The following is a 13,756-nucleotide window of genomic DNA, read 5'->3' on the forward strand; positions in this document are numbered from 1 at the left end:
TTCCTACCATCCCACTCCCAGGGTGCGTGCCTCTGTGCTAGGTTGAAGAGGATCTGCCCATAAGGGAGACCATTCTTTGAGTAATGGTTTATGTTGTCTGCTCAGCTCTGAACTTCCCTCATAACATGGAGTTAGAGGTGGGAATGCATTGGGAACAAAGAACCCTGGAATTCAGTTTCTTGTCTGACTCCAATTTATGTGTGACTCCTGGGACAAGTCATTTAGCCTCTCTAGGCCCCTATTTCCCATATGTAAAATCAGGAAATTACCATCCCACAAAAGTAGATGCATTTGTTAATACTGAATATCAGAAATAGGAGAAATACAGTACGTATTAATATTAGCAGCGATAGGCGATGTGCATGATTTGCATTACCGTTAGGCTGCGAGACTCTGCGACTGTGCTAGTCTGTGTGGGTGGCGTCTGAGTGTTGGGGGAAGTAGAGGGAAGGTTTTCTGCTAAACACTGATTCAGGGCAGTTGTTTTCCAGGATCGATCAGGCTGCTGATAGAATCATCTTCAAAGTTAAAATAAAAATTCCAGGGCCCACTGTGGGACTATGGACCTGAGTGATTTTGGAACCACTGACTCAAGTGAGGACCCAAAAATGTAGAGAATGGACCTAAAAAATGGAAAAAAGCACAGATGCCAGACTCAGTAGCAAAGCAAGTGTTGAAATTTAACACTGAATATTAAACTGATTCCCTACCAGGTCTGCCAGAAGAGAAGCATGCAGCCATTTGGGAAGCTGAGGGTCAAGGTCATTTTTATTCCAGGTATTCTCAGACAGGCTCTCACATGTCAGTGCCTAGTGCTTGACAGAATAATTTCCCTCCTGAGTTAGATGATTCATTGGAAAATGAAGCCCTCCTGTCGAGCCCTTTCAAAAAAAGTCTCCTTTCTTTACTCCCTTAATTGCAGAAAGTAGAAAGAGGGTGATTAAATCCCCATTAGCAACCCAGGGATCAAGCTGCTAAGAAACCTCAGAATTGCATAAGCACCAGCCCTCTTCGCTGCAGTCAAATGGGCCAAAACTCGGAAGAGAAATTGACTTGCTGTGATGGCCGCTTATTTGACAGCCATGCTTGGCCACTGAGCCGTAAACCTGACAACACCTGAGCAATGCTCTGTTTTCTAAAATCAGACTTCGTTTTTGTTCTGAAGATGCTGTGGTATAACTCAATCATGTGTCTAGTTTGGACCTTTCTGGAATAAATACCAGAAAGGCACTGGGAGGGGAAAAATTCTCTGTGGGTTTAACACCAAAATTTATAAAATTTCATAGTTAGTTTGCTAGAAACATGGGGAGCTAAAGGAAGAATTTAAACATCACCACAAAGAAGCCAACAGACAAGCTAGAATGTGGGACATTTCGTACAATGGTTTCTACAGCAAGTCAAGGGTAGAAAAAAAAAGTGGGTAGAAGGGGGGAGAGGTTTGTTTTGGATTAAAGGAAGTCTAAAAGATATACCTAACAACCAATTGTAATGCATGGACCTTGTTTGGATCCCAATTTGAACTAATCAAATGTACAAGGCATTTTTGAGACAATGGGGGAAATTTGATAATGGAATGGGTTAATAACCAAGGCTTATTATTTTTGTTAGCTGTGAAAATGTGACAGTACTTGGCATCGTGGTTATGTAAGATGACAACCCCATGCTTTAAGAGATGCATACTGAAGTGTATAGCCGCAGACTGACATATCTGGGTTTTATTTCATCCAAGGACTTCTCTTTTATCAAAGGAAAAACAAAAGCAAAGAGATGGAGCAAATGTGGCAAAATCTTGCTAATTATTACATCTAGGTGATGGGTTTATGGGGGGTTCATTATAATGTTCTCTCCATTTCTGTGTATGTTTGAGATTCTGTCATAATATTTTTGTGTGTGTAGGTAAGCCTCAGCATGAGAAGCATCAGTAAACTATCAAAAGTGGGGAGGGTTGAGAGTGGGTGGCACTGCGCCTTTGCAAGGAAAATAAAAATAGCATGGGCTCTCAAACTTTAAGGAGCTCTGCGCTCTGCAGAGATGGCTCCTTATTCTCTCTAAACAGGGAAAAGAATACCTTTCATCTTGATGGAGAATTCTCCCAGCAGATTCTCTAGCTCCGCTTCAATGGTGCACATATTCTGCAAAGAGGACAGGAGATGAGCATGAGAACTGGCCTTTCACCCAGCAGCTCAAAGCACACGACATTTTAACAGGAGCACGACTGCATGAACAACAAGAAGCATTTACCCGTTTGCCCAACACAGCACAGCCTATGAAACATTGTTGACAAAATGTTTGATCTGAGTCTAAGCCCACCTTGTAGTGTACAGGAAATTTAGGGCATAGAAGAGCAAGTCAGATTATATCAGGCATAGAAGAGCAAGTCAGATTATATCAAAAATAGACAAATTCAGAATGTGGGGTAGACTATAGGAATTAGCATGCATTCTACAAAAAGGCAGTATCATAATTTCTAGATAAAGAGACTAGACAAACATAATCACCAAATGTAACATCTTAACCTTGATTACATTCTGATTTGAAAGTAAATCAATCAAAACAGTTATAAAAGACATTATTGATCCAAATAGGGAAAACTTGAAAATGGACAATATGTTATATAATTCTATAGGATGAAGGTCAATTTTCTTACTTGTGGTAGTGGTATGTGGTTATGTAGGAAATGTAGATAGGTTATTACAAGTAAGAGATCCCTGACTTGATTTAGCCATTGTATTACATATTTCAGTGTATACATACTTCAAAACATCATGTTGTACACCATAAATATGTAACAGGTTTTACTTGAGAATTACAAATAAATTTTAAAAAGAGATCCAGGTTAAAATATTTATGGGGTGAAATGTCATGATGTCTATCACTTACTGTCAAATGACTTGAGGGGGATGGAGGGGGGATTTGATCATATGAGACAGAGGGAAAGCAAATATGGCCAAGTATTACCGATTGGTAAATCTAGATAAAGGCGTATGGTGTTCAATGTACTAGTCTTTCCATTTTTCTATAGGTTTGAAATTTTTCTGAATAAAAATGTGGGACCAAAAGAGCACAAGAGTTGAATTCTGCTCGAATGAGTAAGGCAAACTTCCTGCTGCAATGCCACAGCACCCCAAAAATAATTTTTGGGTCTGGCAGTGGTCCTCTCTTTGATGTTGAAGGAACAGGATAGAGAGAAGGAGTAACACCATCTGCACGTGTGGTTAGATACATAACTACCCTCACCCTACTTCCTCAATACCTGAGGACCTAAATAGAACAACTGCAGTTAGAAATGAAAAGGGAAAGTGCTGCGGCCACGGCAGTCCCAGGGAGGCCCTTCTGTTGCTTGACCTTCTGCCGCATGTAAGGCTTCCCAGTGTAAGCCTTACAATCTGGATGCTGCTGCTGCTATGCTAAGCAGCCGTCTCCATTGAAGCTTGATGCAGGGTGATGTCTGCAGGCTTCTTCCTCAGTTGCCAGCCTCCCACAAGGCTAGGGGTTCGAGGGTGACCTCACTGACAAAAGCATGGCCAGCTTGATTAGTGCAGGCTGATATTGCTTCCATTTGAATTCTGTATGCTGAGGACCTCAGCCTAGAGGGTCTGATTCTTCTATGTTTCTTTGTTCTGCTCCAAATGATCACTCTCATGGGATGCAAAGAGAATGGCTTTGCTTTTTCCCTTGTAAGCTCTCACTACGTGAACTAGCTAGCAAGGTTGGGGAAAACTTTCTGAAGTCTGAGCTCTGTGTAGCTTGAAAGCCTTGAAAACAAAGCCTCAGTATTATAAACCAATTTACTTCCTCAGAGTATTGGGCACCTCTGTGAAGAAACAGTTTCCAGAAATATCAACTACGCTATCACGCATGTCAGGATTGCGACCAGTATCTCTGAAAAACTTGAGAGCAGCTAGGTTAAGACTTGAGGACAAGTCTTAATTCCGCCCCACCCCCACCCCCCGGCACCCCTCCACCCCCGCAACCACTGATGAACATTGCTGCACACGCAAATGCACCTGAGCCACCTTGACCGCGTTGTTAAATCCTCATTTTAAACCCTCATCATAACAAAATCCTGGCTTTTGTGGTTATGTGAGGATATACTTCTTTCTTGTCTTTTTGCTTTTTTGTTTTTTTGAGATAGAGTCTGGCTCTGTCACCCAGGCTGGAGTATAGTGGCTCCATCTCAGCTCACTGCAACCTCCGCCTCCCAGGTTCAAGCGATCCTCCTGCCTCAGCCTCCTGAGTAACTGGGATTTCAGGGCACACCACCACACCTGGCTAATTTTTGTATTTTTAGTAGAGACGGGATTCTGCTATGTTGGCCAGGCTGGTCTTGAACTCCTGACCTCAAGTGATCCTCCCACCTTGGCCTCCCAAAGTGCTGGGATTACAGGTATAAGCCACTGCACCCGGCCGTGAGGATATAAAACCACCTGACACCAAATGTGGTATGAGGCTACAGAAGTCCTGGACTTCTTTCTTCTCTAAGGCAGTTTAAATTGCACTCTATGTCTTTGAATTTGTGAGCAAGGTCATGATGCCATGCCCTGACACTTCATCAAGGGTGGCTGTGTCTGAAATGACCTGCAAATATGCCAACACAGACAGTCCCCGCATGCTGCTGGTCAGTTATCAGCATTTGTCCTATAAACATCCTCTATAATCGGAAACGGTTCTCCTGATTTCAGAGATCTGCAGAAATGGGGTCTCATGAACTAAGATTGCTTCTAGGCCAGGAATTTTCAATCTGCAGGTCTATAAAGTAGGATAGGGGAGGGTAGGAAGAGTTAGATCTTCATTTTCACTAACATTTAACTGAAATTAAACATGTTTAGGGATGATGAAGGTAGAAAACGTGCCACAGCAGTATTAGCCATACCTGTGACTTTGACACTGATAGAAATCACATACATGTTCATTTCCCATCATTTATTGCAGATAACTTTTTAAAAAATCATTTATACTTTTCATTACTTTGACGTTTCAGTAGTTATTAGAGCCACTACTAGATCTTATAATTTGATGTATTAATAAAGCAGCAGCATGGAACTATGTCACACATTTGGCTTTTAAAATATTTTGAAAACTGTACTGATGATATTGAAATAACTATATTTCAATATATTTTCTTCTTTTCAATTCCTATGTATTTTATTTTATGCATTTAAAAAACATTATTCTAGGCCAGGCTCGGTGGCTCATGCCTGTAATGCCAGCACTTTGGGAGGCTGAGGCGGGCGGACCACCTGAGGTCAGGAGTTTGAGACCAGCCTGGCCAACATATAGTAAAACCCCATCTCTACTAAAAATACAAAAATTAACCAGGTGTGATGGCACACGCCTGTAGTCCCAGCTACTTGGGAAGCTGAGGCAGGAGAGCTAGCTGGGAAGCTGAGGCAGAAGAATCACTTGAACCCGGGAGGCAGAGGCAGTGAACCAAGATCGCACCACTGCACTCCAGCCTGTGCGACACAGCAAGACTCCATCTCTCAAAAATAAATAAATAAATGAATGAATGAATAAATAAATAAATAAATAACTCTAAAGGAGGAAGTTAGGTAAAGAAGCCCTGCTTTAAGTGAAATAAAGAGACAAACTTGGTTTAGACAAGAGGCAACGTGGGAGTGTACACACAAAGGGATCCTACTGACAGTCATCCAAGCTGTCCCTCTGATTCCAGGGCTGAGACAGATGCTCAGCTCTGGGAATTGTCCAACAGACCCTCTACAGGCTGATGACTTCATTCATGAAATCTGATCTCTGAACAAAGACTCATGGGATAGTGAGGAGTGCTGCTTTAATAATTCAGTCATTTCATCAAAGACATTGGTATTAGGTGACCCCAGGAGGAGTGAAGACCTCTCTACCTCTTCCAGAGAGCTGGAAACCAGGAAAGCACACTTCTGTTCACGGTTCTTAATCTTGGCTCCTTTATGATAAAAATTTCTCACAATAAAAAAAAAAACATGGTAGGCAGAGTGTTACTGATATCCAACACTGACATCCAGTGTAGCTATCTGAACCATAGGGTCTGCTCCACTTCCAGGGATAAAACTCGGCTCGATTTACACTAGAATATTTAGAAGTGTGTTTCAAGGACACAAATCAGGGCAATGTGGCTTACGCATTCATTTTATTTTACTTTAGAGATGCGGTCTCACTCTGTCACCCAGGCTGGAGTGCAGTGGTGCGATCGTAACTCACTGCAGCCTCGAACTCCTGGGGTCAAGCAATGCTCTTGCCTCAGCCTCTTGAGTAACTAGGACTATAGGCATGTGCCACCACTCCCAGCTTATTCATTCATTTTAAGCAATTCCACCGATTGCCTTTCTTGCATACTTTTGAGGCTAACAGTAGAACCTATCTTTCTAGAGGGTGGAATGAGGTTGTCGGTTGCTGTTTGCCTTGTTCTTGGCAATTACCAACAATTCACACCAGGCCAGATGGGATTCGGCAACTTAAGCAGGTTAGTGGGTTATACCTCTGTGTACTCCTTGTAGCTCCGATTGATCTCTGACAGACTCTCCCGGGCAGCTTTGCTGGCAGGGGATGTTGCAAAGGCTTGCTTCATTTTGCTGGCACCATCCTGGAGGCGTCGCTGGATACAATAAGCTTCATAGAGTTCATCTACCTGCCAGAATCAGAACAGGAAACAGAAATAAATGTCAGGCTTGAAAGAAAACACATAGATCATTGTTACATGATTAACGTACTTTATAATTTCTGACCTCTACAAAGAGAATCCTGTAGAAGTATTATCCTTTTAGATAGGGACCGATCACTTTTATTTTAGCCACTGTGATACATTTTGTCTCAAAACAGATTTTGTTCTAATCCTGTTTTCAAATTATGCAAAAGGGAAACGCCTCTCTTGCATTGTTTGAGGCCATCATTGGAATTGTTTAAAATGACTCCTAGGTGACTTTGTGGGTCCATGGGTGGACTGTAAGTACTAAATAAGAAAGATGAGAGCCTTCTGTGAGTATTAAATTATTAAATAAGTATTAAATAATAAAAATAAGTAAGTATTAAATAAGACTGTAAGTATTAAATAAGGAAGATGAGAGCCTTCTGTTTATAGAACAAACACTGAAAGAGTTTATACAATTTCATACCAAGGTGAAAACTTTGTAGTATCCTAGGCTAATATCACTTTAAGAGGTAGTGTCACAATATTAGGATTTGTAATCCTGATAATTACATATCCGGATTTAGTATTTCATAAGGTAACTTGGGGATATATAGTGAAGATAATTTTTGTAAAGTCTTGGCTCAACTGTAAAGAGAAAAAGTTATTCTTAAAATTAGGGTAAAACACAATTGTCAAAATATATCAAACTGAACACTTAAGAACGGAACTCTTTTTCATGTAAATTATATGACAATTACAAAAAAAAATAAATGGAAGCAATATAAATGAACTTTTCTTTTGCTACACATCTACACTTTTGCTTCTAAATAATAATAATATACCCTTTTCAAATGACTATTGATTTTATACTCATATAAGCCTGATAATCAGCTAATTCTTCTAAGGAGGTGATTCTCAATCAACCCAAGGCAATTTTGACCCCCAGGGGTCTACTGGCATCTAGTGGGTAGAGGCCAGGCCTGCTGCTAAACATCCTATAATGCAGAGGACAGCTCCTGCAGGAGAGAATTATCTGCAAATGCCAGCAGTGCTAGGGTTGAAAAAAATGTTGTTTTTTTTTTTTAGATGAGGTCTTGCTATGTTGCTCAGGCTGGTTTCTAACTGCTGGGCTCAAGTGATCCTCTTGTCTCAACCTCTCAAGTAGCTGAGACTACAGGTGCACATCACTGTGCTTAGCTGGAAAAAAAAAAAAAAAAAAACCTGTTCTAAAGTTATTCCTAATGATATTTATCTCTACAAGTCTGGCACTATCTTTAATTGACTGCAGTTAACTACAATAATTTTCAGGCGGATAACAAACAACAATACCATCAGGCATTGTCAAATGCAAATAAAACCTATTGCTTTGGGGAGGCATACTTACCTAGCACTGTTTGAATTTTCAGTTCAGTATGAACTTTGTTTCTTCAAAAAGGAAGCTTAACTATAGATCCAGAAGGTGGAGATGCATATACTAGATTTCAGAGTTTAAGAGTCCCCTTTTGTTCTGAAGGCAAACTTTTGGCTGCTTACTAAAAAGCATTACTATAACCTGTCTGAGGAGTACAATTTTCCATAATTGCTTTCTCTACACAGATATCAATGACACTTAGCTTAGAATGCAAACATTAAGAGACTAAAAATTATTCTCTTGATTAAAGGATTCTTTGTTGCTATTTACTTCAACAATGCACTCAACTCCACTGAGAAGAATGACGAAACTGAAAAGAATCATCTTTAATCTTCAGGGTCAATGGATTTATCTCTAATTAAGAGGGAGATATAAGACTCAAGGAGTGTCCTATCTGCTGATGACATCTTTTGGTTGATGGTTGGCATAGAGTGTGGTTTCCATGCTTTAAAGCTAAGCCTCATCTGGTGAGCTTGTTAAAATGCTGATGCCCAGGCCCCACTCTGAGGTGCTGATTCCGTAGGTTAGGGCTGGGCCAGGAATCTGAAATTTTAAGTAAACATTGCAAATTGTTCTGATGTGGGAGATCCCCACAAAACTTTTAGAAACCCAAGTGCTAATATCTCTTCCAATGCAGGTCAGGCTATGTCACCCATGTGGTCTTTTGGGGGAACTGCCCCTGCAACCCTTTTCCCTACTAGTGGGTATGCCAAAGTTTCTGAGCTTGTTATCCTTTCAATAAGGAGACAGTGCTCACAGGACCATCGGTATAGCCATAATGACTTAATCTATTACTTTGTGTAGCGAGAAAGTTTATTCCTTGTTTTTGCTTAAATATCAACCTATCCTAGCCAAATAGAATTAAACTTTTGGATGAAGTATACCTATGTAGTCACCTTAGCAGAAAGCCATTTGTAGGCAAGCATTTATCTTACCTATGAGTCAGCAATGGCTTATTAAATAAACTGATTAATTGAATCATTCAATTACATATCATTTGTTAGGCATCTGGATATAAGATGCTGCAAACAGAAAGAGTACCATTGACCTTTGAAAACCATTAGGATTGTTCTATCTAACGAGCATGGATACAATATTGATAAATATACCCTTACTTCATACTGATAGTTTTCTTGCTGTTTTTTGAATTAAACAATAATAGGTCAAAGCTTGCCTGCCACATAAATACCTTCTGATGGATGTCATTGTTTTATTTATTGAGTTTAGCAGAAATAGGAGCAATTTCAGATTTGCCTAGGTAGTAAATATCTTTCAAAGCAAGAATGTACAAAGGCAGTAGCATATACATGTGTATTCACACATACAAATCGTCCTAGAATTTTAAATGGGAAAGGATTCTTAGGATCATGTAGATCAAATCTGTGCACCTCCCCAGCGCCACTTCACAGAGCGGAAAGCCAAGATTCACACAGATGACATAGCAAGCGAGTATGTGGCAGAGCTGGGACTAGAACCTAGGGCTTCTGACTCAGAGAGATCTGCTAAAATTCCCAGGCTTCCCACTTGGAAGAGAGGCTGATGGATATAGACAAACAGGAATTGATAATTGTGTGATTTAGCTGCCTCTAAAGGTAGATGTTTTCTAGCTGGCACCAGTAACTCCTGACAGTGCCCAGAACAAGGGGGTGATAGCCTCATTGTACCACCAGTGAACTATAGGGTTCAGGGCTGAGTGTGGGACACTGGCAAGCTAGTGCACATCCAGGGCAGAGGGGATAACACGGCACCTGAAAACCATGCTATATGAGGGAGAGTGGAAAGAACCAAGGGCTTGAGAGAGATTGAGGGAGGCGCTGAGACAGCGATCTTTTGGTAGTTACAAGGCCTTCATGAAGAAGTTTATGGGGTACCAAGTGTTATGTGGAACCAGAGTGTAAAGTCAGGCAAACATGAAGTTTTTTGTAGGGCTAGTTTGATTGATAGTTTAAGCACACTACACTGAGGCTGGAAGTCCTCCACCGGGCACTGTGCCTGTTACTTAGCACTTAATAAATGTTTGTGGAACTGAGGTAGAGCCAAAACTGTGCCGGGTCATCAGGCCTTCCATTCTTATTGTTCCTCCATCTTTAGTGCCCATTTGAGGACTTAATTGCTAGTCAGCTTGACAGTCAATTGGATAGGAAGTTCTCCATGCACTAGATACTACGATCAGACCAAAGGTGTACTTGATTAGCAATAGAACTGAAAAACAGGCAACGAGAACAGGAACTTCAATTACCTTACTAATGTGAAACTCCAGGCGTCTCATGTATCTTTCAATTGTTTTAATTTGCTGGAATTAAAAGAAGTTTGAAAAAGTACAGTCATTTATAGTTCATTTGACTCAGGCTTGTGAGAATACCTTTATTATATCATACTCAAAAGTACTAGAAAATCCAATATATTTCTCCTTTCCTTCCCCTTTCCTCCTATCTTTGATGCTATTTTAGAGATTCACTAATACCAATTTGGATTTTTTTTTTTTTTTTTGAGACAAAGTTTCGTTCTTGTTGCCCAGGCTAGAGCATAATGGCGTGATCTCGGCTCACCACAACCTCTGCCTCCTGGGTTCAAGCGATTCTCCTGCCTCAGCCTCTTGAGTAGCTGGCATTACAGGCACTCGCCACCACACCTGCCTAATTTTTGTATATTTAGTAGAGACAGGGTTTCTCCATGTTGACCAGGCAGGTCTTGAACTTCTGACCTCAGGTGATCCACCCACCTTAGCCTCCCAAAGTGCTGAGATTACAGACATGAGCCACTGTGCCTGGCCCTGGAAATTTATTTTTGTAATATTGAATAAATATTCTGAGATGTGAACTTGAATTAGTTATCGGAATCCTTGTGTTTAACAAGGAGAAAGGCCAATCCGATGGAAGTCATTAGGTTCTCACAGAATAGTATCATATGGGAGTATATTTAAATTTCTTCATAATAATATATTTTATCTTCTAAGATTGGTTTTTTTTCCCATTCACATTTTAGTGTTTCTGAAATTGGGGTGCATTTTACAATTGCTACTGGCAGACGGCTGTCTGTACAAGCTCAAAGATAATCATAGTTGTTCATGTGTCATCTCTTTGAGTTGTAATTATTATTATATGCATTTAATTTAATCGCCTTTTAAAATGTCTTCAAAAAGAATACACTATGATTCAGCACTGAAATAAAATTATTGTGCACATAGGAAGGCATGGAGCAGCATCATATATAAATTTTTTAAAAAAGAAAGAAAAAAATCTGTGTCTAAATAGACCTAACAGTTTTTTCTTGATAACTATAAAATACAAATTTTAGGTGAAATGAAACAACTGTCAGATTTTAACTGGAATCCTTTTTTTCTCTTCATGGCACATGAAATAATGGTTCATTTTCTAATCAACGATGACTTAGATTTCATGAAGTATAGTAATTTATATTCAGAGACAACACAGGTAAAGGCCTCCAAACGCTTGGGAAGTTCTTAAACTTATCAAAACACAAACTTATCAAAACACTACAACCCAGTGGCATTTTTATGGACGTGACCTTAAACACTTTATTTAATCTATAGATCACAGTACTTGTATTATCTTCATTAGACAAGAGTATGCATTTTTCCAGGATTCGAAAAACTATCAGTTCTCTAGGATTTTACTGTCCCTAAGAAGGTCTCCCATTGACTTCTCAAGGATGCAGAGTTCTATTTTATTTTTTGAGACAGGGTTTTGCTCTCTCACCCAGGCTGGAGTGCAGTGGGTGCAATCATGGCTCACTGCAGCCTTGACCTCCTGGCTTCAGGTGATCCTCCCACCTCAGCCTCCTGGGTAGCTGGGACCACAGGCACACACCACCATGCCTGGATAATGTTTTATATTTCATTTTTTGGTAGAGATGGGATTTTGCCACATTGCCCAGGCAGGTCTCGAACTCCTAGGCTCAAGCAATCCACCCACCTCGGCCTCCCAAAGTGCTGGGATTACAGGTGTGAGCCACCGTGCCCAGCAAGGATGCAGAATTTTTTTCTTATTAGCACCCCAACACAGAATGGCAACTTACCTTGTCTAGTTCATACAGCACACCCTACAATAAAAAAAGGAATATCTGCATTTAAACATCATCCTCCAAAAGGTTACCCATCTTAACAGAATGATTTAGCACACATTTCCACATTATCTGTGGAAATAATAATCAGCTCTACAAAATTCTACTGGATATTTTACATTTGCTTTAAAAGAATAAAAACTTGGGTTATTTTAAATACCAGTAAGAGTACATTTAAGAGCTGACATTTTTTTACACTCTGTTTCTAGCATTGCATGCAGTCCTCCCTGCCCCTTGCGATCTTTAAAGTTTTCACTTGCTTTGAGCTCTCCTGTCCTACCTATTGAGGGGCATAGAAATTCACAGTCATTAAAAAAAATTTAAAATAAATGGTATGAATATAAAACATAGCAGTGGCGTATGTGTTAAAAAATGCTTGCCTCACTGTCTAAGCAAATAAAATTGATATTTAAGAAGAGTTCTCTTTTTTTTTTTTTTGAGACAGAGTTTCGCTCTTGTTGCCCAGGCTGGAGTGCAGTGGCATGATCTCAGCTCACCACAACCTCCGCCTCTCTGGTTCAAGTGATTCTCCCACCTTAGCCTCTCGAGTAGCTGGGATTACAGTGCCTGCCACCATGCCCAGCTAATTTTTGTATTTTTAGTAGAGACAGGGTCTCGCCATGTTGGCCAGGCTGGTCTTGAATTCCTGACCTTGGGTGATCCACCCGCCTCGGCCTCCCAAAGTGCTGGGGATTACAGGCATGAGTCACCACGCCCGGCCTTAAGAAGAGTCCCTGAGGCTGTGATAAGCTTTTCTCAAATTGTTTTTAAAGCCAGCTCATTTCCTGTGTGCTCACAATATCATAGTATAATCAGTGCACTATCCTTGTATCCTCCAATTGAAGGATTTTTAAGGAACAGGAGGTCTTGGCAGAAGCCCCTGCGTTTGTTCACCGTTGTTTACCAGGAGGGACATTTGCAGCCACTGAGGATAGTCAAGGGCATTCACCAGCTCTGAAAGCCCTGACACAAGGGGTTCCACACAGATGCAGGCAATTTATATCCTAACATCAGTAGAACATAAAAATTGTTAACATTGATAAAGCCTTGAATCTCTAAGCCTTTGAAAAGGACAACAGTATACATTTGAGCACATTTCCTACAAAAGAAAAAGATAGCAGCTATGAGTGTCTAGTTGCACCCCCTAGGAATACGTTGAGTTTTCTTGGGCTGATTTCTTGAAACAGTAAGGTATAATATCTAGAGCTGAACAAAACCATTTAAAATAGTGTAGACATTGGAACCACCTCTTCAATCACACAAGTCCTCACAGATTCATTAGAATAGAAGAAATTTGCAACATAACATGTACTTGATCTGGTCTAAGAACTCTAACTTCTCATAGTGGTTACACCTTTCAGCCTCTTTTCCCTCCCTGATTTTACTGATTATATTTTAAAAAATTGGAGACAAAGTAAAAGTTCTAGATTCCAAATTCTTTATATTAATTTTTTATATTTTTTAAAAACAGAGACAGGGTCTCACTTTATTGCCCAGGCTGGGCTCGAACTCCTGGCCTCAAGCGTTCCTCCCACCTTGGCTTCCCAAAGTGTTGGGATAACAGGCATGAGCTACTGTGCCTGGACCCAAATTCTGTATGTACTAACAATATGCTAGGAAAACTTCAACTTCTCATT

General features: G+C 40.3%; 1 protein-coding gene across 8 annotated transcripts in view; it reads right to left on the reverse strand.

Moving 5' to 3' along the window:
* The window catches only part of RIPOR2 (RHO family interacting cell polarization regulator 2), a 240,828-nt gene that overhangs the window by 47,547 nt on the left and 179,525 nt on the right, over window positions 1-13,756 (reverse strand). For all 8 annotated transcript variants that reach the window (XM_025382889.1, XM_025382891.1, XM_025382890.1 and 5 more), the window contains exons 5-8: window positions 12,075-12,098; window positions 10,276-10,329; window positions 6,476-6,625; window positions 2,069-2,132 (exon numbers count right to left, since the gene is read on the reverse strand). In XM_025382889.1, coding sequence (XP_025238674.1) covers window positions 2,069-2,132; window positions 6,476-6,625; window positions 10,276-10,329; window positions 12,075-12,098 — 292 coding nt within the window. The remainder of the gene's footprint in view (window positions 1-2,068; window positions 2,133-6,475; window positions 6,626-10,275; window positions 10,330-12,074; window positions 12,099-13,756) is intronic.

Source organism: Theropithecus gelada, chromosome 4 (assembly GCF_003255815.1).
Source record: "Theropithecus gelada isolate Dixy chromosome 4, Tgel_1.0, whole genome shotgun sequence".
NCBI classification, from domain to species: Eukaryota; Metazoa; Chordata; class Mammalia; order Primates; family Cercopithecidae; genus Theropithecus; species Theropithecus gelada.